The sequence below is a fragment of the Salvelinus sp. IW2-2015 genome, unplaced genomic scaffold (genome assembly GCF_002910315.2).
Source record: "Salvelinus sp. IW2-2015 unplaced genomic scaffold, ASM291031v2 Un_scaffold803, whole genome shotgun sequence".
NCBI lineage: Eukaryota > Metazoa > Chordata > Actinopteri > Salmoniformes > Salmonidae > Salvelinus > Salvelinus sp. IW2-2015.
Window position 1 is genome coordinate 1,073,057 of NW_019942617.1, and position 26,777 is coordinate 1,099,833.

General features: G+C 42.1%; 4 protein-coding genes, 1 long non-coding RNA gene and 1 pseudogene across 5 annotated transcripts; 2 read left to right on the forward strand and 4 right to left on the reverse strand.

Moving 5' to 3' along the window:
- Positions 1–1,643, forward strand: part of LOC112068950 (proteasome subunit alpha type-2-like) — a 6,948-nt pseudogene extending 5,305 nt beyond the window's left edge.
- Positions 1,644–2,271: 628 nt separating this feature from the next.
- LOC112068960 (proteasome subunit alpha type-2) lies at positions 2,272–6,327 on the reverse strand. Its single transcript, XM_024136210.2, has 5 exons — positions 6,219–6,327; positions 5,654–5,730; positions 4,446–4,578; positions 2,879–3,001; positions 2,272–2,341 (listed from the first exon to the last, which is right to left on the reverse strand). Exons 1-5 carry the CDS (start codon positions 6,257–6,259, stop codon positions 2,272–2,274), a joined length of 444 nt encoding a protein of 147 aa, XP_023991978.2. The 5' UTR covers positions 6,260–6,327.
- Positions 6,305–7,556, forward strand: mrpl32 (mitochondrial ribosomal protein L32). The gene is made up of 3 exons (XM_024136211.2): positions 6,305–6,496; positions 6,792–6,970; positions 7,211–7,556. Exons 1-3 carry the CDS (start codon positions 6,403–6,405, stop codon positions 7,463–7,465), a joined length of 528 nt encoding a protein of 175 aa, XP_023991979.1. The 5' UTR covers positions 6,305–6,402; the 3' UTR covers positions 7,466–7,556.
- Positions 7,557–7,788: 232 nt separating this feature from the next.
- LOC139024014 (collagen alpha-2(VI) chain-like) lies at positions 7,789–9,958 on the reverse strand. Its single transcript, XM_070438353.1, has 5 exons — positions 9,856–9,958; positions 9,609–9,761; positions 9,020–9,466; positions 8,791–8,829; positions 7,789–8,521 (listed from the first exon to the last, which is right to left on the reverse strand). Exons 1-5 carry the CDS (start codon positions 9,926–9,928, stop codon positions 7,920–7,922), a joined length of 1,314 nt encoding a protein of 437 aa, XP_070294454.1. The 5' UTR covers positions 9,929–9,958; the 3' UTR covers positions 7,789–7,919.
- Positions 9,959–10,133: 175 nt separating this feature from the next.
- LOC112068951 (collagen alpha-2(VI) chain) lies at positions 10,134–21,966 on the reverse strand. The gene is made up of 18 exons (XM_070438350.1): positions 21,917–21,966; positions 21,773–21,817; positions 21,639–21,665; positions 21,496–21,522; positions 21,284–21,328; positions 21,136–21,189; positions 20,954–21,016; positions 18,356–18,418; positions 18,210–18,263; positions 18,055–18,090; positions 17,863–17,925; positions 17,570–17,632; positions 17,395–17,457; positions 17,150–17,212; positions 10,643–10,693; positions 10,484–10,519; positions 10,329–10,392; positions 10,134–10,198 (listed from the first exon to the last, which is right to left on the reverse strand). Exons 6-18 carry the CDS (start codon positions 21,139–21,141, stop codon positions 10,134–10,136), a joined length of 690 nt encoding a protein of 229 aa, XP_070294451.1. The 5' UTR covers positions 21,142–21,189; positions 21,284–21,328; positions 21,496–21,522; positions 21,639–21,665; positions 21,773–21,817; positions 21,917–21,966.
- Positions 21,967–22,050: 84 nt separating this feature from the next.
- On the reverse strand, positions 22,051–23,181 carry LOC112068962 (uncharacterized). The gene is made up of 3 exons (XR_002893657.2): positions 22,854–23,181; positions 22,679–22,699; positions 22,051–22,125 (listed from the first exon to the last, which is right to left on the reverse strand). It is a non-coding gene; the product is annotated as an uncharacterized lncRNA (long non-coding RNA).
- Between the last annotated feature and the right edge of the window lie 3,596 nt (positions 23,182–26,777).

Genomic DNA, 26,777 nt, shown 5'->3' on the forward strand with positions numbered 1-26,777 from the left:
ATAGCTGGATGGGATGATGATCGCCCTTACCTCTTCCAGTCAGATCCCTCTGTAAGTATCCATGGTAGTATAAACACACTCTATCATTGAATTGCTTCACTCCTAGGCCGAGTCTAGAATTCATGGAGCTTTTGATTCTGATCATGGAGATCTAATCATGGAATTCGAACTCGTCATGGTCTAAACCTACATTTTAAATGTGGCTTGATTCCCTTTTCCTGCGCATATTCAAATGCCAGAATGCATAATGCAAACGGTGGAACAGGCAAATCTGATAACAACACAGCAAGTTGATGGCAGTAGCAAACTACTGTAGCTAACTAGCCAGCTAACCTCTAACTAGCCAGCAAGCTGCTAGCAAAGCTAAAGGGATTGCAAACAGGCATAACAAAAAAATATTTTTCTACATTTTAATTTTTATTTTATTTAAACTTTATTTAACCAGGTAGGCAAGTTGAACAAGTAATATTTACAACGCGACCTGGCCATGATAAAGCAAAGCAGTGCGACAAAACAACACAAAGTTACACATAAACAAAACGTACAGTCAATACACAGGTAGCCTGATTAAATAAGCTAGCATTTATGAAGCCAGCAAACACATTCCACACTAGGAACATATTTCCTCCAACTTTTAATTAAAAAAGGTGCCTCTCGCTCCCAAAACACGTGCTGATGACGTCGCCCACCTGTATGCGCTCTCGTAGCCTGATTGTGTCCAGACTGAGGAGAAATCCGCACAAATGTGTCCCTGACCACCACTAAAGTGGTCGGCCAGATCTGAACACAATCCGACCACAACCAGTCTTTTCAATGCAATCTTCGTATTCTGATGGCAGAAGTCGCGTGTAAGTGTCAAGTGGCTGCCTCCTTGACAACGTTTCAATGGTTTGAGCCACCCAAAGTGTACCAACGGATGGCTCCATCTGTGACATTTCAAGCAGCTGTGGAGTGAGTTTACGGTACGTTCTTAACTCCGTTACGCATACATCATTTTTTCCGGTAGTAACTATATGATTATTTTGATGTACACAGGGTGCATACTTTGCATGGAAAGCAACAGCGATGGGAAAGAACTACGTCAATGGAAAACATTCCTAGAAAAGAGATATAACGTGGATCTGGAACTGGAAGACGCTATTCACACAGCAATCTTAACCTTGAAGGTAATTCATCTCACCTGCACCTGAGTACTCTTCCCTCTCAGAAGTGTTTAAGAAACACAGAATATGTGATACTGTGTTTAGGTTAAACCTGGAATAGTTTGAAAACTTATTAATTTGTCATAGTGTTCTATTGAAATCCATGCATTTACTGGTTGATTAATATTGTGTTCTGTGTGTGTTTTTAAAGGAAAGTTTTGAGGGTCAGATGACCGAAGATAACATTGAGGTGGGAATCTGCAACGAGGCAGGTTTCAGAAGACTCACCACAGCAGAGGTCAAGGACTACTGGCAGCCATTGCATAAAATGCCCCCTCCATTGGGGTCTGTTGGCATGGACTCATTCAGATCAGCGTTTTACTTTTTACAAACCAGATACCAATACAGATTTTTGCAGTTTAGCAGATTTCTACAATTTGTTTTTTTTTTTTCGGTTATACCTATCACATACTACTAATAAAAAGACGATTTATGTAATAATATTTGTCCTTTGATCAATTTTTTTTTTCTTCATATAATTTAATTTCATGTTAGGTTTCAGTTTGCGATTTGAAAATTTGTTGTTTAATTCTCAATTTCTCACTATATTGCAAAAGTGTACATACACATTTTGCATGAAATTAGTCCCCCCAAATACAGTGCCTTCAGAAAGATTTCATACCACTTGACTTATCCACATTTACAGCCTGAATTAAAATGGATAAAAAATAAATCACCCGTCTACAACAATACCCAATAATGAGTGTTTTTAGAAATGTTTGCAAATTAATAAAAAGATTTACAGAAATGTCTAACTTACATAAGTAGCCTTTTCACACCCATTTCCTATAACACTCCAAATTAACTCAGGTGCATCCAATTTCCTATGATCTTCATTGACGTTGCTACAACTTGATTGGGTCCACCTGTGGCCAATTCAATCGTCTGGACATGATTTAGAGACACCCTGTCTATTTATAGGTCCCACAGTTGACAGTGCATGTCAGAGTGGACTGGGGTTTCCAGGAGGAGTAAAGGCGACTGGTAGAGCTTTTTGAGTCGACGCAACAAATCAAGAAACATTTTTAAACAGTTGCTACTACAGAGGATGAAGGAGTGGTGTGGGGTTTTATAAAGTTTTTTGAACATGCTTAACTACTATAAGCTGCAACAGTGACACACCAAAGGGTCGCACTCCACTGAAAAAAACACAGGATGTTACTCTCTAGAAATTCAGGTGAAAACAACTACTTTATCATGGATATTGTAACTCAGCAGTGGCCAACCCTCGTGGAAAGATACTGGGTGTCCGGACTTTAGGCTTTTCCTTCAGCCCTGCTCTAACACACCTGGTTCTATACTGGGTGTACGGGCTTTAGGCTTTTCCTTCAGCCAGCCCTGCTCTAACACACCTGGTTCTATACAGGGTGTACGAGCTTTAGGCTTTTCCTTCAGCCAGCCCTGCTCTAACACACCTGGTTCTATACGGGGTGTACGAGCTTTAGGCTTTTCCTTCAGCCCTGCTCTAACACACCTGGTTCTATACTGGGTGTAAGGGCTTTAGGGCAGGGCTGAAGGAAACGCCAAACACACCTGGTTTTACCAATCAGCTGGTCATCAGGACCTTGATTAGCTGAATCAGTCGCGTTTCAGCAAGGTTGGATCAAAAGCCTGCACACTCAGTCGGCCAGCCCTGATCAAACTTGAGGAAACCCACAAAACAGAACAGAACTGACCCAGACTGTGTGTACTCCTGCATGACAGAGGCTACCCGCTGGACAAGCTGGGCTGTGGGGATTGGCTCCTGGTAGACCAGGAAGTACTGCTGGGCCAGTTTCCTCGCTCTCCTCAACAGCACCCTGCAGAGTAACAAGAGACACATTTCTAAGATATCCTTGTCCCTGTTGTAAACCCAAGATTTAGAAACTCAAGAAAAGGCAGTCTCCCTCTCCCTCACACACACCAAGATGTACCTGTAGTCTGGACCCATTCCACTGTAGACCATGCCAATATGTTTGGTTATCATCTCGACTTTGTGAACACTCGTCTCGTCGTACAGTATAGACTTCTGTTTCTTCTCGGTTGCCAAAACAACTCCATTTGAGGCTTTAAACGGGGAGAAAGAAACCATCAAAATCTGGACTGTCTTCTGTAATGCGGCTAAACTTATTGATTTGGCTTCGTTTTAGATTTGGTTCATTATTAAGGCTGTTTCGACAGGTAGCTCAATTCTGATATTATTTTTCCACTAATTGTTTTTTTGACCAATCACATCAGATCTTTTTCAGAGCTTATCTGAGTGTTCAAAAGACCAATCAGTAAAAAAAAAAATCTAAACGTAGCCTTAAAAATGCCAGCAGCCATGACTGAATTCAAATGTGAGTTGGTTTCAGGTGTGGTTTGATATGGGGGTCTCGTGTGTTCGCAGGTGGGAAGAGTTAGACAAATTATTATTGCCGATTTGCTTTAGCAGGCTGGTGTGCTACCGTGGCAAAATTGGCTTGACTTTGGATAGCCCATCTCTGAGCCTAGTATGGAACCGTCAATAAATAACAATGTAAATTAGACAATATTTTCACGTTGCACACGTTTTAGTTCTCATTAAATGTTTTCAATATTTAGGGATATCCAAAGTCAAACCACATTTACCACAGGCATTACGATCGGGGTCGCATGCAGCTGCACTCTGAATGGATGAGAACTTGTTTGCTGCCAGCTGTGGACCGGGTTGAAATAAYCCCAACCTTCATTTACGTTGTGGCATACTCCGGTAGAGTTTTGGACAAAACTGACTTTATGACCAAAATTATCCTATTTACACTTTGTAGTCAATTTTGACATTAGAATAAATGTTCCGGACTCATATCGATGGCACATATGCTGTTTTCTAAATTAGAAGATGGTTTTTAGGGGCAGTTGCTCTTTAAAAGAGTTCGGTACCATGGACACATGTATGCAGACATCTTGTATATAAAAAGCCATTACCTGGTGGTTGCACCACTTTATACATATTATAGTACATGGGCTGCATTTAAACAGGCAGACAATTCAGATTTTTGTCTCTCTCACTAATTGACCAATCAGATTAGCTCTGAAGTGAAATTTGTGAAAAATTATCAMAATTTGMCTGCCTGTGTGAAAACAGACATATTGGGTGATCATTTGAAGTCTTCTTTACCTTTGATTCCCACTGAGGGGGCTCCTGCTGCTACGGCTGACAGGGCATACTCAATCTGGACCAGTTTACCAGATGGGCTGTGTGGGAGGGAAATNTCCCTCTCCCTCACACACACCAAGATGTACCTGTAGTCTGGACCCATTCCACTGTAGACCATGCCAATATGTTTGGTTATCATCTCGACTTTGTGAACACTCGTCTCGTCGTACAGTATAGACTTCTGTTTCTTCTCGGTTGCCAAAACYACTCCATTTGAGGCTTTAAACGGGGAGAAAGAAACCATCAAAATCTGGACTGTCTTCTGTAATGCGGCTAAACTTCTTGATTTGGCTTCGTTTTAGATTTGGTTCATTATTAAGGCTGTTTCGACAGGTAGCTCAATTCTGATATTATTTTTCCACTAATTGTTTTTTTGACCAATCATATCAGATCTTTTTCAGAGCTTATCTGAATGTTCAAAAGACCAATCAGTAAAAAAAAAAATCTAAACGTAGCCTTAAAAATGCCAGCAGCCATGACTGAATTCAAATGCGAGTTGGTTTCAGGTGTGGTTTGATATGGGGGTCTCGTGTGTTCGCAGGTGGGAAGAGTTAGCCAAATTATATTGCCGATTTGCTTTAGCAGGCTGGTGTGCTACCATGGCAAAATTGGTTTGACTTTGGATAGCCCATCTCTGAGCCTAGTATGGAACCGGCAATAAATAACAATGTAAATTAGACAATATTTTCACGTTGCACACTTTTTAGTTCTCATTAAATGTTTTCAATATTTAGGGATATCCAAAGTCAAACATTTACCACAGGCATTACGATCGGGGTCACATGCAGCTGCACTCCAAATGGATGAGAACTTGTTTGCTGCCAGCTGTGGACCGGGTTGAAATAAACCCAACCTTCATTTACGTTGTGGCATACTCCGGTAGAAAAATCTGTTTTGGACAAAACTTACTTTTCTGACCAAAATTATGCTATTTACACTTTGTAGTCAATTTTGACATTAGAATAAATGTTCCGGACTCATATCGATGGCACATAGGCTGTTTTCTAAATTAGAAGATGGTTCTTAGGAGCAGATGCTCTTTAAAAGAGTTCGGTACCATGGACACATGTATGCAGACATCTTGTATATAAAAATCCATTACCTGGTGGTTGCACCACTTTATACATATTATAGTACATGGGCTGCGTTTAAACAGGCAAACAACTCAGATTTTTTTTCTCTCACTAATTGACCAATCAGATTAGCTCTGAAGTGAAATTTGGGGAAAATTATCATAATTTGGCTACCTGTGTGAAAACAGACATATTGGGTGATAATTTGAAGTCTTCTTTACCTTTGATTCCCACTGAGGGGGCTCCTGCTGCTACGGCTGACAGGGCATACTCAATCTGGACCAGTTTACCAGATGGGCTGTGTGGGAGGGAAATWGWTTTCATTAATAARGTCATGACAAACAAATKATTTCGTCTTGGTCTGATRAGTGCTTTTAMAYTTTATATTTATTGGTGTAACGTTAGCTAGTGACTCAGTCTCACTCAGCAATCAACAAACTGAAAGTGAATGTAAACTTCCAACAGCAAAGCCAGATGGCCTTATTGCAAAGATCGCATCTCGGCTAATCACTTAATTACTGAAAGAGGGCAAATAGTATGAAGAGACAAAATGTGTTGGATATCAAAATTGCCTGTTTGAAGATTCTGAACTAGAAACATCACACTTCCTATACTAGCCTAACATTAGCTAGCCAGAGTAACAGAATGACAAAGCATCAAACCACCGGAGCAACAGTCTGGTTTCTAAACAACTCGCTCGATCTCAATCCTTCTTCCTTTCAATGTCTTCCTGCAAATACCCAAACTAACAAAACTTTTGCCACTACAGTCATTTGTAAAAGTTACCTGAATGTGGTGAGTGAGAAACTGTACCCCCTTTCTCCCATATTTGCTCAGTACTGGTGATAACGCGTTATACTAATGACAAGATGCAATTGGTTCTTCGGTTGTCGCAGTTRAATGACGTATGTGATTCAATGACCGTGAGCTGTGTGACGAGTGTAAAGACACTACTCAAACCTCTAAAATTATGAATTTGTCTGGTTTAGTGTGTTTTTTGAGACGTTCGTTGTTACAGCTGGAATGCAGAATTACACAGGCTACAGGACTTGACAGACAGTTTGGTGAGTTTGAGCTTTACACAACATTCTGCCTTGTGTTTATTTGTAGCTAGCTGGCTGGCTAACATTAGCACTAACTAGTAAGCTAGCTTTAAAACTTCCWTGGTAGCTATGTTACCCTGCATAATCTATGACTTTGTGTTGGACAGTAAGAACTATGATGATGTACGATTCTATACGTGCTTCAATCTATGAGTAGACTACTAGATGTATAKTGAGTGGTGACATWCATAGTTTCTGTCTATTGCATAGATTGTTGATATATGATTGTGTCTCTGTGTGTTTTGTTTCTATACAGCCCCAGCTCTAGCTGTCCATGGCCCCAGCATCCTTCCACAGCCCCACGATGAGCAAGAGGCGACCGCGGAGCCCAGCTTCCTGGACAATGTGTTCTGGATGGCAGCACCCAAAAAGAGACGCACAATAGAAATCAACAGGACTAGAAGACGAGACCCAAGCTTTATGCTCAAAGTTAAGGTATTAACTTTGATTGTGTTTATCATTTCACTGGGTGACATTTCACWTATTGTAATTATTGTCCTCTGATGTCCAGTTGTATGTAGCATATTTTATGTAATGGTATCTGCCATGAGTGAACTCCTTTGACTAATTTCTTAATAAATATTGCAATAAACACAATCYAAAATGCAATGGATTTTTCTGATATTTTGTGCTCTCCCTCCCCCTTTCTCTCTCCTCTCTCCCCCTCTTTGTCAGACCAACATTGAGCCGTGCGTGGAGTGTGGCCACCTGAAGCAGAAGCATATTCTGTGTGGGTTCTGTTATGAGAAGATCAGGAAGGAGACAGCGCTGATCCGAGGTCAGATTAAAGCCATGGAGGGCAGGCCTCTCAACACACCAGCGCAGGAGACCCTGGTCCTGTATGACAGCGAGAGTCCAGGGGAGTCCGACAAAGACAAGAGGATAGTGGAGAGGAACAGAAAACGACCCTCCTGGTTCAGTATCTATTGAGGTAGCATTTAGTCGCGCCAGTAATTAGTAGGTTGCTAATATCCCAGTTTCTGTATTTGAAGGAAATGCATTGATAAAAAAATCAACAGCAGCATTGTTTTTTTTTGTTTTGTTATCAACACATGACAGAACCTTCAAATGTGMTTCATTTTCTTTGTCTTGTTATTGGAACATGGCTACAATGTCACATATTGTACATCCTCTTGACTTTAGTAGGAACATGCTATACCTTTGTTATTAATGAGAATACATCTTTATTTGGAAAAAAAATAAGCTTTATTGCGGCCACTAATCAATTAGATTAGTAAGACAAATCTTTAAAAAAATGTAGTCTAATAAAAACTAATTATAGAAAAGATACATAAAGGACATATGAAATCAGTTCTGGGTCTTTCAGTTAGCCTACAGGTGAGTGTTAAATCAAATGGGGCCCTGAATATATTTCAAACCTGGTTTAACCTAGGCAATGAGCCATGTGTTTAACAACCCCAGGGAGGGCCAAGTCATTGAAACTCTTCAGGTTAAAGATAAGAGCTTTGTCCCTTAGAGTGAGTTGCAGCAACCGCTCCCTGTCAATATCTGATCCCACTGTGATAGCAACACCCACTGCGTTGGCCCTTCTCATGGCTCCAATACCCTCAGCAAAGTTCTTGTCTGAGGTCACTCCGTCTGTAATGAACACAAAGGCGAGCTCTGCGTCCGGACGTACCCCTCTGAACCGACCTCCAGGGTTACTGACGAGGTTCTCAGTTGCGTAGAGAATAGCGCTGCCCAGAGTGGAGGATGAGTCGCGGTAGACTGCATTAGAGACCAGGGAGCTAATCTTTCTGTGGTTATTGGAGAAGTCCAGAAGAACCTCTGGGTCCTGCTCCCCTCCAAACTGCAGGACGGCGAAGCGAGCTCCTGAAGAGACCTCCTTGGAGAGAGGGATGGATTGGGAGAGTCTCTCGATGAAGCGCAGGATGCTGATGAAGTTTCTGCCCCCTGTTCTCTCAGAACCGTCAATGAAGAAGAGGATGTCTGCGGGGCGCTGGATCAGTGGAGCCAAACTCAAATCTTTTACAATAATAGAAAAGTCAATGTTATACAGACTGTTGATTCATAAACTCTAATAATAATCACTCAAACTCTAATACATCTGTAGTTGTCTGTAGTTTACATGTAGAATATGTAGAATATATTGGAAATACATTAATAGTTCATTACCAACTGAACAAATATTCAAGGCCAGGGAGTTTCATTAGTGCAATATAAAAAAAAACACAAAAAATGAGCCCCATTTATTAGATGTAAAAACATAAATAAAAAAGAAGTTGTCTTTTCACCTGAGGCACACTTCAGGTCTGGACACATCATCTCTGGTTCTAGAGAAGAAGAGAAGTGAATGTAGTTCATTAGTCAGGGCGGGGCATTTTCACAAAATAAAATCATTGAACTGTTGATAAAATGTAGAGTGCATCCCAATGGCACCCTATTCCCTATATAGAGCTTTGGACAAAAGTAATGCACTATATAGGGAATAGGGTGTCATTTGGGATGCAGCCATAGACTTGCCTGGGCAGAGGATTTGTTCTATTTCCTCTAAGAATTCCTCAGCAGTAAGTTCAGCGTAGACACTCAGGGTCTTCACCCGGTCGCCCATATTACAGGCAATCCTCTCCATGTTCTGCCTCTCTGCCCCAGAGTCAAACATATCACCGATGGCGATGGCATACACGTCCACCCCGTTACACAGGGCTCCAAGATTATCCAGGTCTTTAGGATCATAGCGACCGTCTGTGATAACTATGGCCACCGTCTTGGTCCTCCCCCTGCGACCTGGTACTATCAGATGGTCGTATGTGTACTTCAGGGCAGAGGGAGTCCAGGTGCCTCCAGCGATCCACTCCATGGCTTTGACCTTTGTGTTGAAGGAGGTCGCAGAGGTGATGCCCCTATCGTCCATCCTGATGGCCTGAACCGCCCCTTGGTGACTGTACTGAACCACACCCAGACGAAACCCTTGTTGGGGGGTTAGAAGTAGTTCAGGGAATCAAATGGATTATATGTTTAAAAAATATATCATTTTAAATCCTGTTTCTAGAAATCTTGGTGATCTATTCAAACAGTGGCTGTAGTAATAATACGGTATGATGACGTTTACCTGAGACGTCAGAGATGTTTCTGGCCATCTTCCCAAGCCTGTTTGCTACACTGATGACAAAGTGTTTAGCCAGGCTGAAGTTGGTTTTTCCAATACTTTCAGAGCTGTCAATCACAAACACCAGGTCCAGGGGAGGGCAAACCTTTTCACAATCTGCACAGAGAGACAGTTAACAATAAGACTTGGGCATTTTTTTTTATTATTACAGGAAAATTGGTTGTCATTATAACTGGAAATAAACCATTACCACAGCAGCCGCATGTTTCTCTGACAAATCCCATGATTTCACACTCCTGAAAGTTGAGAATATTCATCAGCATTCTCTCAGAGAGACAGGGATATGAAAGATATCTGTCAATCAGGATGAACAAATAAAGTCTGTTACTTACCGATAAACCTACCAGGTACTCCCTAGACCCATCAATAGAAACATTTAAGAACCATGACTGACTCTTAGGTGGATGAAATTAAATCACAAATGGAGAACTAAATGCAACCTTTGTATGTTGTACATAGGAATAAGACCTACCGCGTGATCCAGGTGACCCTCTCACTCCTCTGTCCCCAGGAAACCTCTTGCCCTGGCTCCCCTGTAAAACAACTACATCCCTTTTTTTAATCAGAAATACCTAAATTCGGTTTTTTTAAATACATAAATCGATTTAAATAAACGAGTGCATTTATTAATATAATATCTCTGTTTATGATATACTGCACGTACTGCCAGTCCTTTTGTTCCTGTAGTTCCCTGGGCTCCTTTCTCTCCATTATAACCTCTGGTGCCCTGCGAAAAATATAGACATGATAGTGAATAGAGGGGTCGAACAATTTCAGATTTTAAATATGGACGGCTAAGAACAGGTACATATGATTACCTGCAGTCCAGGTAAACCAGGGTCTCCTCTCCCTCCCTAAGAGATAATAAGGTTGAGTTAGCATGTTTGTCATGGCACTAATTAAAACAGGATTACCAATCCAATTCAATTGCCAAAAGACATTGAAATTGAAATTATTCAGTCAGGTGCAGCTCAAACCTGTTTCCCTCTGGGACCTGGGTAGTTGTATCCATCACTTCCTCTATCTCCCTGCCAATTAAAACAAGACAAACAGCATTTTTAGCACTGATTAGCTCTCATTTCCCAGAACTGTATTTTGCCTCAGCTACCGCTCTTGTGAAGGTGTACTACAAAAACACCGTAAGACCACTTTCTCATTCTAAGAAAAGAACGTGACCAAGGGAATGTCAACAAAGAATCATTTCCCCTCGTAGTAAATGTTTAGGGGGGCCCTACTCAGTACTCTGTACAGTTTCCAACATAACCTCAACGGAAATACCTTCCATTGTCAGATTCAGCTATGTGTTATTATGCATAGGCCTGTTGCAACGTGTCCAGTGTCATTTTGACTGCAAATGAAAAAAACATTGAAATAACTCTGCAATTTTTTTTCTTGACTTTTCCAAAATAAATATGTTGTTAGAATTTAGATATCACAAATTTGTGCTACAAGCAGTTTTATAAACTGGGTGAATCGAGCCATGAATGCTGATTGGCTGACAGCCGTGGTATATCAGACCGTATATCACGGGTATGACAAAACATGTATTTTTACTGCTCTAATTACGTTAGTAACCAGTTTCTAATAGCAATAAGGCACCTCGGGGGTTCGTGGTATATGGCCAATATACCTCTGCGTTGCGTCGTGCCTAAGAACAGCACTTGGGAGAGGTACATAGGCCATATACCACACCCCCTCGTGCCTTATTAACAACACAGTGTGGTCAAAGACTTAACTTTGTTGTAGTCACTAACTTATCGGCAGACTCAATAGCCTTGGTTTCTCAAATGACTGCCTCGCCTGGTTCACCAACTACTTCTCAGATAGAGTTCAGTGTGTCAAAGGGCCTGTTGTACAGACCTCTGGCAGTCTCTATGGGGTTCAATTCTCGGGCCGACTCTTTTCTCTGTATATATCAATGATGTCACTCTTGCTGCTGGTGAGTCTCTGATCCACCTCTACGCAGACAACACCATTCTGTTACTCTGGCCCTTCTTTGGACACTGTGTTAACAAACCTCCAAACGACCTTTAATGCCATACAACACTCCTCCGTGGCCTCCAACTGCTTTTAAATACAAGTAAAACTAAATGCATGCTCTTGAACCAATTGCTGCCCGTACCCGCCCACCGACTAGCATCACTACTGGATGGATCTGACTTAGAATATGTGGACAACTACAAAAACCTAGGTGTCTGGTTAGACTGTAAACTCTCCTTCCAGACTCACATTAAGCATCTCCAATCCAAATGAAATCTTCCTATTTCGCAACAAAGCATCCTTCACTCATGCTGCCAGACATACCCTCGTAAAACTTGTAACTGACAATTATCCTGAAAGTCTATGTCGTTGTTTTTTGTTTGAATTGCTTACGTGTTCGCTATGCGGGAAATGATAAGACAAGCAGAACTACGTGGCTAAGAACTGTTATAACGGGGATTATTATCGTAGCAACATACCTTTGAGTGAAGGCAATCCCACGCTGTGTTAGCTAAATGTTTATGTCTTCGGGTGTAGTTCGTAAAGGTTGAAGTGTGTATGTTAGGATGGTAACGTTATAATAATTAAGGATGAAACGTGAATTCATGCAAGAATAATACATGTGAAGTTTGATTTCCTCCCTTCTGTAATAAGCAGCCAATGAGGTATTTTTCCTTTATTCATGTGTTTAATCTGATACTGTTATCTCCGGTTTAAACTGTTTTATTAATGTAAGCACTTCAGAGTTATATCAAGCTAATAAGTCACTCGTAAGACAAGAAGGTTGTAGGAGTGTGCTTAACTGTATTTTAATTTACTTTATAGTTCTCATGGAAGGTGATAATTCAGAAGAAAACCCAGTTAGAATCAAGGAACAGTTGTGCTCGTGGTTACTGGAAGGAGCTACAAAACTGACTAGCCTACTGATCCTTGACTTCGGCGATGTCATTTACAAAATAGCCTCCAACACTCTACTCAGCAAATTGGATTTAGTCTATCACAGTGCCATCCGTTTTGTCACCAAAGCCCATATACTATCCACCACTGCGACCTGTATGCTCTCGTCAGGTGGCCCACGCTACATATTCGTCAGTATCTCAACTTCAGTATCTCAGTATCTTCACTCCTGAGAGGTCCTGGAGGCAATTACCTCCATGCCACCTAACAAGTCCTCAGGCCCAGATGGATTCCCCAGAGAGTTCTACAAAGCTTTTTGGCCCAGCTTAGCCCTATTTTCATGCCAATGCTGGATGATTTTTGCAAAAACAGAGCTCTCCCAGACTCAACGCACACAGCTCGAATTACAGTGTTGCTCAAAAAGACAAGGACCCCTATCCTGCTCGCCCTTCCGGACCATAAGCTTGTTGGATTTCGACTACAAAATAATTACCAAATTGCTCGCCAAAAACTAAACATTCTTCTTCCCAAAATAATAAAAGCGGACCAAACTAGATTTATAGAGACAGATACTCTTCTGATAACATTCGTCGTCTTTTTGATGTTATCGATCAAGTAAACGCACAGAAGACCCCTGTCCTGCAGCTTCACTGGATGCTGAGAAGGCGTTCGACAGGATGGAGTGGAGCTTTCTGTTCTCAGTCTTAGAAAAGTTAATTATGGCCAAACTTTATTAAATGGATGAAGTCCCTATACTCTCATCCAAACGCCATGGTGACTACTAACGGTCTGAACTCTGACAGATTCCCTTTGGGACGGGGCACAAGACAAGGGTGCTCACTGTCGCCCCTGCTCTACTTGTTGGGGCGGAGCCTCTGTCAGAGTTGATAAGGAGCAATCCAAAGTATATAGTGTGTTCTGCAGGCGGCCTGCAGCACAAGATTTCGCTCTACGCGGATGATGTCTTGCTCTACATATCAACCCTGAGAAATCCTCCCTCCCATTTTAGACACAATTGCCAGTATGGCAAGTTTTCAGGATATGAGATACATTTGAACAAATCCAATGTTTGCCCTCTCAATCTTACACTCACCAGCTCTATGAAGACACTCTGCCGTTCCAGTGGAAGACACAGGGGTTTCAATACCTTGGATCTTCGTACACCAGATCTGAATTGCCTTTTCAAGAAAAATTATCTCCACTCCTGGATCGAATCAAGAACGATCTCCAAACCTGGATCTCCCTCCAATTAGCTTAGTAGGAAGAATTCATGTCATCCGTATGAACGTCCTCCCTAGATTGAACTATTTATTTCAGATGCTCCCATGCTATCTCCCAGTTTCCTTTTTCAAAACAACCAACCAAAGCATCACCAAATTTATATGGGCAAAAAAACCTAGGATCAAGTTCTCCACTCTATCGAACCTGAATCTAAGGGTGGTCTTGCCTTCCCTCCCTTCAATTTACTACTGGTCTGCCCAAATCCGCAACATGCTAACATGGATCACAAACAGACAAGACTCAACGTGGATTCAGATAGAAGCCCAATCCTGTGGTTCATTGCCCCTAAGCTCATTTATATTCATTAATAACTTTAGTGAAGTGGGCAACATAGACAAAACCTTTGTGATTTAGAGCACCCTACTAGCGTGGAGGGACTGTAAGAAATACCTGGGCATTTCTCCCAAATATGTTCTCACTCGCCTATAGTATGCAACCCGACTTGCCAAAAGCCCTGAGTGATGCCAACTTTAATTTGGCATACTCTAGGAATTCAGGACTTTTCAGACCTATTTCATCAGAAAACCACTACACTAAATCCTTTCAAGAGCTCTGTAGTGAATTCAATGTGCCAAGATCCATTATTATTTTTTTTTTATATCTTCAAATTAGACACGTCATTTCCTCATTTACTTCCAAGAGGAGGTTTAGAGCTCAGTTGAATGAAGTTGAAACCCTTCTCGCTACAGCACAATCCATTAAAGGCAAAATCTCCTATTCTATAGACTCCTTTCTGAGAAAGGAGGCTCCTCCTTCACTCCTTTGAAAATAATCTGGGAAAAGGACCTTGTCTGACTATCAGTGATGAGTTATGGGCGGAGGTTTGCGACAGGGTATACTGCTCCTCTACTAATGTAAAAATGAAAATCGAATTACACATTTTTGTACAAATCTTATTACACCCAATGACACTCCATAGAATGAAAACAGACATTTCTCCTAACTGTAAAAGATGTACCTCTGAAAGTGGAACCTATATGCATGTATTTTTAGTTGTAGAGAGATTGCCAGATTTTGGCAATCTATACATACTGCTGCACGAAAATACTAGATGTACAGTTTGATATGACCCCCGGACTTTGTTCTTGATCCTGACAGAGAAAATGTGTTTATGACTATCACATACTTTGCTAAGAAATGTATTCTTCTATTGTGGGCCTCTAAAACCTCTCCTACATTTAAAATGGATGGACCAGATTGTTGACCTTCTTCCTCTTGAAAAGCTCACTTATGACTCCACAAAAGACAGCCCAGGTTTGATAGACTCTGGTCTCCACTACTCAACTATATTTAAATTGAACAGAGTGAATGGGGTATTAGGGAGATGAGCAGATACATTTGTGTAAGGTGCTGTAAACAAATTATTTGCTTGTTGTCTCAGCTAAGGCTGGAAATAGGTAATAAGAACCTCGATAGTGCTTCTGCAAGGTTTTTATTTTTATTTTTATTATTATTATTATTATTTTTTTTTAAGTCTGTCACACTGTGTGAACGTGGAATGTGTTTGTTGGTTGATTGAAAAACAGAAAAACTTTATAAAACTTTAAATTGAAAAAAATAAAAAAAGGTGAAATATATATATATATATATATATAATTTTTTTAAACTTTGTTACCTAAACTACAAACAGTTATTTTAGGGATTTTTCATATTTATTAACTATTTTCTCAACCTCTAATGAGAATCTACTCTGCGTTAGCTAGCTCGAGCTGGCTAATGTTAGTCACTAACCGTGCAGACTAAGTGTTGGTGAGCTGCAATCTACCAATCACCAGGAGGTGAAATGTAAACAACCAATTAGATTCCACACAGGTGGGGCCGCATGATCTCAGTGAAGTAGGCTACCACGCTTTTTTCTGAAGCGCCTCTCTCCTTGGCTCTTCTTTGGTAGCTAATTCAGCCGTCAATCGGTAAGTCTCCGCTCTCTGTACTTTATATCTGCTGGATTTTTTGTTTGTCTGTGGGTTCCTGCCTGTGCTAGACTAGTTGTGTTTGTTGGTTTGGTATTACTACCTATGTCGACTGTGCTGGTAACATTAGCAGGCTGGTAGGGCTAATGTTAGCAGGCTAGTTGGCTTGCAACCTTGTAAGCTGATTTGTAACAATAAATTCATAAAGTATTTGCTTGTAAATGGGCAGATAATTTTTTTTTTTTTGAAACCAGTAGTTTTGAGTGCAAACTATTTGGTTTAATTTGAAGTTATACATTAGAATTTATTTCTGTTGGAGTAACATTATAGGGGTCTGGGTCCTCCATATTACATCACACCCGTAAAAGCATTTCCCGACATGACTTGGCATTTTTGAATTCGAATCTGTTTTATGTAATAACTCGGAAAATAGAAAAGAGAGGTGTAACTTTGCATTGGACTTTTCATGCGTATACTAATGCAAATCTGTCACACCCTGATCTGTTTCACCTGTCTTGTGCTTGTCTCCACCCCCCTCCAGGTGGAGACCCCCCTCATTATCCCTGTGCATTTTACCTGTGTTCTCTGTTTGTCTGTTGCCAGTTTGTCTTGTCTCATCAACCTACCAGTGTGGTTTCCCCGTACTCATGTTTCTCTCTAGCCTTGTTTTTCTGGTATTGACCACCCTGCCTGCCCTGACCCTGAGCCTGCCGTTCTATACCTGTCTGACACTGCCCTGGATTACTGACCTCTGCCTGCCCTGACCCTGAGCCTCCTTCTATACCTGTCTGACACTGTCCTGGATTACTGACCTCTGCCTGCCCTGACCCTGAGCCTGCCGTTCTATACCTGTCTGACACTGCCCTGTATTACTGACCTCTGCCTGCCCTGACCCGTCGTCTGCCTGCCGCCTGTTTTGTAATAAACATATGTTATTCAAACTGTCTGCATCTGAGTCTTATCCTGAGGTCTGATACAAATCCACATGATTCATGTTGTTATGTTTATGTTACCTACCCTTTTAGAGGACATGTCATTTTTTCCCCCCGCAGTGACAAAAAGTGACTTTTTCCAAATACTCCTACAGAGTTACATGCAGGTAAGACTTCTGATTTATATGTAGTACAGAAAGAGCAGATTCTAAATAACTCTTCAAAATTTAGAGATGAGCTCTATTTCCAAAATATCACTTTTACCAAGATGACCTGCTTTTCCTTTGCTCTCCACACATGTGCAGGCAGCAGCAGATCACTCCAGTAACAAACTAATGATAATGCTATTGTGTTTCCTTTATGAAAGGTATTTATTAGACTGTTAGAATGTTGCAGTAAAAACAGAATCCTGCTCATTGCGTAGTAAGGGGGGAATCGAGGCCCGGCAGTTTAAGTGTGAAAAGCTGAACCCAAATCAACTTACCTTAGCTCCTGCTGCTCCAGTGTTTCCTCGGGGGCCAAAGTCCCCTGCATCCCCCTGAGAGCCCTACGAGGACATGCGGAAAACATGGACACGGATGGTGACAGGGAAGAATATTATTTCTAATTTCATTACATCACCTGTCATAGATATCACCTGTTTAACCAATGGTATATTTGGTGACGGTGGGTAGTGGAGCACTTCTGCTCTTACCAGGTATTACGTATATTATTCAGGGCAGTATTCACCTGAAGTCCTGCCTCTCCACCCTCACCTGGTAGACCACGGACCCCTGGGAAACCTGGTGCCCCCTGGTAAGAGATGGATATGATAGGGATTAAAAAAGATGATACAGTTCAATGTATTGATTGAAATACAACACCTGCATATTGATTACATTTGATTTATTAAAAGTTGACTCACTGCTGCTCCTTTTTCTCCATTCTCTCCAGGAACTCCTCTCACCCCCTCTGGGCCGAGTTCTCCCTGCAAGATGCAACACAATGAATACAACCAACATGGATTCTCCCTCTGGGCCTCGATCTCTCTGCAAGATGCAACACAATGAATACAACCAAATGGATTCTCCCTCTGGGCCTCGATCTCTCTGCAAGATGCAACACAATGAATACAACCAACATGGATTCTCCTATTGTGATGCAGAAAAACAGATGAGATGTGTGCTTGTTTGATGTTTTTAGTTTGTTAGTGGAAACCTTATCTCCTCTCTTGCCAGCCTTGCCCCGTCGTCCAGCTCTGCCACTGTCTCCTCTGCTTCCCTGAAAGAGACATGTTCTCATGTTTCACCAGACCCCCCCCAAAACAACGTGTCAATGTAACAACGCTGTATGAAGACACTATCACTTGGTCTACAGCTGATGTATTACAGACTTCAATATGAGACTCACAGTGCCGCCAGGACTTCCACCAGGTCCAGCTTTACCCTAACGAACAGAAATATTGTTTAAGCAGATGATTAGGTGGTTTGATTTGGCAGCCTAATACTCCTAGTTAGTCAACAGTAAGTGGTCAATAGTGGTCATCTCTCTGAGCGATACAGTACCTTGTTTCCTGTTTGCCCAGGCAGACTAGGGTTTCCAATATAGCCAACAACACCCTGTAACAGAGTCACACTTAATGTATTATTGTCTAAATAACTACAAGTTGATAGTGTTTCTGATAACGTGTCGTTCAGATGGCGCTCCAGACCTTATCTCCACTGTCTCCACCATCACCCTGTGGTCCAGGCCTGCCACTCTGCCCAGCAACACCCTGAAGACAACACAATACAGGATGTACCAGGTGGACAAGACTCATGTTTCAAGAAGCCTATAGAGCCCCAGAGTGGAGGTGGCATAATACCCATAAAACCTAGCGGTCAAACAAGGAAATGATTTTCACCACACATTTTTCCCATAGGGAATTTTAGAAACACTTAAAATAAGAGCTGTGTTTCGTGTAACCCTGGCGTGACGTTTTGGTAACCATGTAAATCTCTATCGGACAGTCGGCTCTATTTACTCGCAAATTGAAAAATGCTAATTAGCATCAAAGTAGACATCATGCAAGACTACAAATCCCTGCAAGCTCCTGGAAGTCATCTCTAGCTGACACCTTTTAACAGGTATTGTGTAAATGTAAAACTTGCACAAGATAGTCCACATAATTGTACATTTAAAGAAATTTTTATCAATTTATTTATTACTAAATTTAGCTAAGATTAGATAGTTAATCCAGAGATTCTTACCTTTGCCTCGATTCGGCAGTCTCGTCCAGATCAGCATCATGGCATTTGTGATTCTTTATTATAGCCACATTAGCAGCTGTTAAAAGATTTTATAAAGGTTTAAGATAAATGATTAAATAATTCTACCCGGAAACTTAACCATTAGGGATTAGAGGTTATGTTGCATAGACAAGGAGTAATTAAAAATAATAAACACAGGTCCAGAAGAGAGGAATGTATGTGTGCCTAAAGAAAACAAAGAGGAGCCTTAACCTATGTTTGAACCGACCCGGCTATAACTCTGTGGAGATAAGACAAGACAGGGAGAGCCCCCCGCTTTTTTTTTTTTTTTCCCAGGTTTCCCTTATCTGGGGGGACTGGAACTGTCAGCTGGGTAGTGATCAACTGTGGTGAGAATTGTAGAGAAGAGATAACTCTCCTAATGTTAGTGTGTATGTATGTGCGTATGTTAAGAGAATGCTAAAAGGGAACATCATTGTATATGCACAGGAGCGCTCTCATAAATACATGTTCTGACTATCGTAGCTGGGCCTCCGTCTGATTAATTCAACCAGTTTCCTACAAATTCTGGTTTCAGGCTGAGTAGTTCATTGAATCAGGTTTATGAACATGGAGAACATAATTCTCGTGACAGCAGCTAATTAGCAATTCATTTTGGGGGGGAGGTAAATACAGGCGAATATATTGATAAAAGTCACCTTGCTTAGAGAGATTTACACGGTTATCAAAACATCACGCCAGGGTAAGCCTACACGATTCATACAGAAGTCGGAAGTTTACATACACTTAGGTTGGAGTCATTAAAACTCGTTTTTCAACCACTCCACAAATTTCTTGTAACAAACTATAGTTTTGGCAGTCGGTTAGGACATCTACTTTGTGCATGACGCAAGTCATTTTCCAACCCCAACCATTGTTTAAAGACAGAATTATTTCACTTAAATTCACTGTTTCACAATTCCAGTGGGTCAGAAGTTTACATACACTAAATTGACTTTGCCTTTAAACAGCTTGGAAAATTCCAGAAAATTATGTCATGGCTTTAGAAGCTTCTGATAGGCTAATTGACATCATTTGAGACAATTGGAGGTGTACCTGTGGATATTCAGGGTCTACCTTAAAACTCAGTGCCTCTTTGCTGGACATCATGGAAAATGAAAAGAAATCAGCCAAGACCTGAAAAAATGGGTGGCATGGGGCAGCATCATGTTGTGGGGGTGCTTTGCTGCAGGAGGACTGGTCCACTTCACAAAATAGATGGCACATGAGGAGGAAAATTATGTGGATATATTGAAGCAACATCTCAAGACATCAGTCAGGAAGTTAAAGCTTCGTCGAAATGGGTCTTCCAAATGGACATTGACCCAAACCATACTTCCAAAGTTGTGGCAAAATGGTTTAAGGACAACAAAGTCAAGGTATTGGAGTGGCCATCACAAAGCCCTGACCTCAATCCCATAGTCATTTGTGGCAGAACTGAAAAAGCGTGTGCGAGCAAGGAGGCCTACAACCCTACTCAGTTACACCAGCTCTGTCAAGAGGAATGGGCCAAAATTCATCCAACTTATTGTGGAAGCTTGTGGAAGGCTACACGAAACGTTTGACCCAAGTTAAACAATTTAATGGCAATGCTACCAAATACTAATTGAGTGTAAGTAAACTTCTAACCCACTGGGAATGTGATGAAATAAATAAAAGCTGAAATCAATCATTTTCTTTACTATTATTCTGACATTTCACATTCTTAAAATAAAGTTGTATCCTAACTGACCTAAGACATGGAATTTTTACTTGGATTAAATGTCAGGAATTGTGAAAACTGAGTTTAAATGTATTTTGCTAAGGTGTATGTAAACGTCCGACTTCAACTGTAGCCCTTATTTTAAGTGTTTCTAAAATCCCCAATGGTAAAAATGAATGGTGAATAAACGATTGGAAGCATTTCCCTGTTTGACCGCTAGGTTTTATGGGTATTATGACTCATACTGTCGTACTCTATATGAACAGGACACTGGTACAAAGGTGCTAAAATTCAGGAATCAGGTGAAGAATCCACCTACCTTTTCACCTGACTTGCCCGCGTCACCCTTGATACCAAAGTCACCGGCAGAACCGGCTTCTCCCTGTGAGACGGCAAAAGGTGGTGGAGGGGGACATTTATAACCACAGTGCATACAGGCTAYGTAGTACGTTACAGTCACACCTACTGTATATTCTGCTCAACGTCGCTGCATTATCTCACCGGCATGCCAGCGTCTCCTTTACATCCAGGTGYCCCAATGGTGCCAGTCTTTCCCTGGAAAACAACCAAGTAGATGACATCACTAACTAGACATGTCTAAATACAGTCTTTTTTTTAATCGATAAGTAAACAAATAAATAAGACATACCTTTTCGCCATCAATGCCGTTATACCCAGGAGATCCACTTTGACCCTGACGAGATCCGATTGAGAAAATTGTTCATTGGTTACATGGTGCACGTCCTAATGAACTGATCCTGACGACTACGCCAAATGTAGCGTGTAGATCATCAATCTAATGAAATCAGAAAATGAACCAATCATGCTTGAGATGAATTAATATCAATGGAAAAGGAGTACCTTTCGACCAGATCCTCCAATATCTCCCTGTGAAACAATGACAACATATGACGTCAAATACAGACAGCAATGCAGTATTATGACAAGCGTGGTAGTATGTACACGAGTAACAAATGGTTAGAGCATTTTTTCGAATATGTTACCTTCTCTCCTTTGAGGCCTGGAAGACCCTGTAAATACAAATGAGGTAAATAATGTAAATAATGTGTGAAATATTCAATCAAAGCACCGTGGCACAGACCAATACCACAGTTAGAAATATCACCATTCCTCTTACCTTCTGTCCATGCAAACCTATCGGGCCCTCGATACCAAGGTCACCCTGTAGGGGGAAAAAAGCCAACATAAATGACATGTTAAATCATATTGAGTGTAATTGGCTAGTACGTCCTGTATTGTGTCATCGTGTATTTAATCTAACCGGTGGCCCAGGCTGTCCAGGATCTCCGATTGGCCCACCAGGTCCCTTCGCGGCCCTACAAGACACAAAACAAACATTGATGTCATAAAGTGTCATAAACCGATACATATTTAGGTTGATAAAAATAAGAGATTGCTTATTTACTTTCATTCCCTTGTATCCTTTCAGCCCGGCAGCTCCTTCTGTTGGATGCACATAGGAGCTTGGCACTAGAGAGAAATCACAGAAGATATGGTCAGAGGTTTCAATATGGGCCTCCCGAGTGGCGCAGCGATCGAAGGTGCTGCATTGCAGTGCGTTAAGGTGTCACTACAGCCCCGGGTTCGATCCCAGGCTGTGTCGTAGCCAGCCGTGACCAGGGGAACCATTGGCCCAGCGTCGTGCCCGGGTTAGGGGAGAGTTTGGCGACCGGGATTTCCTTGTCTCATCGCGCTCTAGCGACTCCTTGTGGCGGGCTGGCGCCTGCAAGCTGACTTCGGTCGCCAGTTGGACGGTGTTTCCTCCGACACATGGTGCGGCTGGCTTCCGGGTTAAGCGAGTAGTGTGTCAAGAAGCATTGCGGCTTGGCAGGGTCGTGTTTCAGAGGACGCATGGCTCTCGACCTTCGCCTCTCCCGGATCCATAGGGGAGTTGCAGCGATGGTTAAGACTGTAACTACCAATTGGATATCACAAAAAATATATATATATATGTGAGGTTTCAAATATTAAAAAGACAATTGTGTCGTTCATTCTACATCCCTCAGTGCTTCATATGACTCACCTCAAATTCAGCCTCTTTGATCTAGAAAGAGAAATAAATTACAGGCATATTAAACACAAACTAGGATACATAAAACACACAGACACTGTAACACTGACACAACTTGGCATCAACCATGACAGCACAAAAACATCCGTACTCCACTTCACAAATGGAAGCTTCACTATGAACCTACCATGGTGTCAGTTATCCTGTTGACAGCTGCCTGGCGGTTGCTAGCTGGGAATGCCATGTAGTCCTTCCTATACACGCCACAGGAGAACTGGCGATCTGCTTGAGCTCACTCTCCATGGTTTCCTCGTTGGTGGCCACTACAAAGATCTTGATGCCTGCTGCCTTGGCAGCCTCGGCGGCCCGTGAGACGCCTCCACAGGGGCTGCCAGTGATGTGGCCGTCAGTCAGGACCACAGCATACTGGATCCGGGCCTTCCCCTGGCCGTTAGCCTCACCTGCTCTGTCATGTTCCTCAGGCACAGTCGATGAAGGTACCCCTACCAATGTACCTGGTGACGAGGAGAATAAATTATTGGCATGCTCAACTCTTATTATGAAAGATTGGTGTGCTCAACTCTTATTAAGTATTGGTGTGCTCAACTCAGTATTATCTTATAATACTCCCAAAAGAGAAGAAGACGATTCAGTAAGTAAGTAATAATGAGGGACTGACGACAGTGGCTGACTGGCTGGCTGAGTAATGTACCTGATGGCTGTGCCCTCCCAGGAAAACTGCAGCATCAGTGACCACCTGGCTGAAGACTTCCACGCGGTCTGAGAAGTGCAGCCCACCGTAGGCCCACTGGACCCTCTTGGCCCTGAGGGTGGTGGTCTGGAGCCTCTCCACAAACATCTGGAGGAACACCTTGAGCTCCTCCACCAGACTGCCCCAGGGGAACTCCCTCAGAGCAACACTCTCAGAGGTGTCTATGGTGAAGTACACGTTGACGGGGCAGTCGTCCTTTTCGTCTGGGCAGAGAGTAAGAAAAGAACGTGCAGCACCTTGCTTGAAGTAGTTAATGAATATCCACCATTATTCCTCCACAATTACTAATCTACTTGTGTATAATAGACGAAGTTAACGACATGTATCTACAATATTGCTAAATAGTATATCAATCATATCATAACATTTGATGCTCTTGTAATTTATATTCACAGCCAAGGTCTCTATTCTTCCACCACGCCATACCATTGATGTTCCTGGCCTCACTAGCAAGTGGTCGTATTCTGGGTCCTGGGCAGAGACCTGGAGGACCCACAGCAACAGGAAGGCCTTCAGTACTCCTGCCATGATGCCTCTGTGTGTGGAGGTGTACAGGTGTCCGATCTGATAGACTGTCTACACAGAAAAGGAAAAGGTTTATTTTTATAAGCCTAATTAACTACGGTTTGGAAAGTAATAAATGTGTCAGGGTAGCCCTCGAGGTTAGAGCATTGGGCCAGTAACCAAAAGGTCGCTCATCGAATACAGGAGCTGACAAAGTGAAAAATCTATCACTGTGGTCCTTGAGCAAGGCACTAAACCCTAATTTCTCCAGGGGCGCTGTACAATGGTGACCTGGCTGTGACCCCACTTCCTACGGGTGTCTCAGGGGGAGTTGGGATATGGTGACCCTGGCCTTGACCCACTCCCTGCGGGTGTCTCAGGGGGAGTTGGGATATGGTGAACCTGGCCTTGACCCCACTCCCTGCGGGTGTCTCAGGGGGAGTTGGGATATGGTGACCCTGGCTGTGACCCCACTTCCTACGGGTGTCTCAGGAGAGTTGGGATATGGTGAACCTGGCTGTGACCCCACTTCCTACGGGTGTCTCAGGGAGAGTTGGGATATGGTGAACCTGGCTGTGACCCACTTCCTACGGGTGTCTCAGGGAGAGTTGGGATATGGTGACCCTGACCGTGACCCCACTCCCTGCGGGTGTCTCAGGGAGAGTTGGGATATGGTGACCCTGACCGTGACCCCACTCCCTGCGGGTGTCTCAGGGAGAGTTGGGATATGGTGACCCTGGCCTTGACCCCACTCCCTGCGGGGGTCTCAGGGGGAGTTGGGATATGGAACAAAAGACCTTTCTTCCAGTACACTGTGTGTAACAGGACAAATATAAACACCCCCAAAATTATTACTGTTTCTATATTTTCTGAGGAATTAGCCAGACACTTCTGGTGGTATACGAAGGCATGTTATCGTTTGAAACTGTATGTTCCATGGTCTTTCAACTGATCCTCTGTTTCGTCTCTTTCAACTGATCGTCTGTTCCATGGTCTTTCAACTGATCCTCTGTTCCATGGTCTTTCAACTGATCCTCTGTTAGTGGTCTTTCAACTGATCCTCTTTACATGGTCTTTCAACTGATCGTCTGTTCCATGGTCTTCAATGATCGGTCTGTTCATGGTCTTTCAACTGATCCTCTGTTACATGGTCTTTCAACTGATCGTCTGTTCCATGGTCTTTCAACTGATCCTCTCTGCTGTAACATGGTCTTTCAACTGATCGTCTGTTTCCATGGTCTTTCAACTGATCCTCTGTTACATGGTCTTTCAACTGATCTCTGTTACATGGTCTTTCAACTGATTGTCTGTTTACATGGTCTTTCAACTGATCCTCTGTTCCGTGGTCTTTCAACTGATCGTCTTACATGGTCTTTCAACTGATCCTCTGTTACATGGTCTTTCAACTGATCGTCTGTTACATGGTCTTTCAACTGATCCTCTGCTTACATGGTCTTTCAACTGATCCTCTGTTACATGGTCTTTCAACTGAGCGTCTGTTCCGTTGGTCTTTTCAACTGATCTCTGTTCGTGGTCTTTCAACTGATCTCTGTTAGCATGGTCTTTCAACTGACCTCTGTTACATGGTCTTTCAACTGATCCTCTGTTACGTGGTCTTTCAACTGATTCCTTCTGTTACATGGTCTTTCAACTGATCGTCTGTTCCATGGTCTTTCAACTGATCGTCTGTTCCATGGTCTTTCAAATGATCCTCTGTACATGGTCTTTCAACTGATCTCTGTTCCGTGGTCTTTCACATTGTTCATGTCTCACTGTCCTCTGTTACGTGGTCTTTCAACTGATCGTCTGTTCCATGGTCTTTCAACTGATCGTCTGTTACATGGTCTTTCAACTGATCCTCTGTTACATGGTCTTTCAACTGATCCTCTGTTCCGTGTCTTTCAACTGATCGTCTGTTACATGGTCTTTCAACTGATCGTCTGTTACATGGTTTAGCTAATTTGTCAAATAATTACAGGCAAAGGAGAGTAAAGACATTAATTTGTGTAAAACATACAGTCGTTTTGTAAAGGTCTACCCATCCCTCATGCCTGGACGGTTACAGTAAGGGTTTCTGGTTGAACTGATTCCAACAAAGAACAGTGTAATGATGGCTGAAGCCCTGTACCTAAGACATTCTGTTTCCAGAGTAAAACCTTCCAGGTGAGGGAAACACTGTCTAAAGGTAGCTGATAACAAACCATGCTAGAGGCTATAGGGATCTACTCAGAATGTTAACTCAAAGTCTCTTTTAAACCTATTTATATACAACTGCTACTCTCTGGTATACCCTGGTATACACACCCCAATCTATCAAACATTCAGATATATTTGATTCAATGAGTGCGCATAATTGATTGTATTGTAATGAAAACAGGCAGGGAAGCAGGTCTCGAACCCTCAACCTTCTAGCACGAAGCCCAGCGCGCCATCGACTGTGCCGCAAAAGCATCGATATTCGCGCCTATAAACCCAGTGTCGTTACAGTATCTTATCGTTGGTTAGCAAACAAAATCCAAACGTGCATTTTGTCCTCATTACTTGATACTAACTGTCCTGATATAACTGTCCTAGTGAAATAGCATGCTACTTTATATGAAAAAGATTGTTTGATTACTAGACTTTCTACAAAATACCAAGCAAAAGCTACTAACAGTAATCTCTTCCATTCCAAGAACACCAAACATCTTTAAGTATGTTCATCTCAGTTCACCTTAGATGTATAATAACAGTAATCATTAACATTTTAAAAGTAATACAATGAATAATAAAACATAATTTGGTTATTAAATTTTACTGGCCTGCAATGGAGAGTTAAGTATCTGTTACCACCAA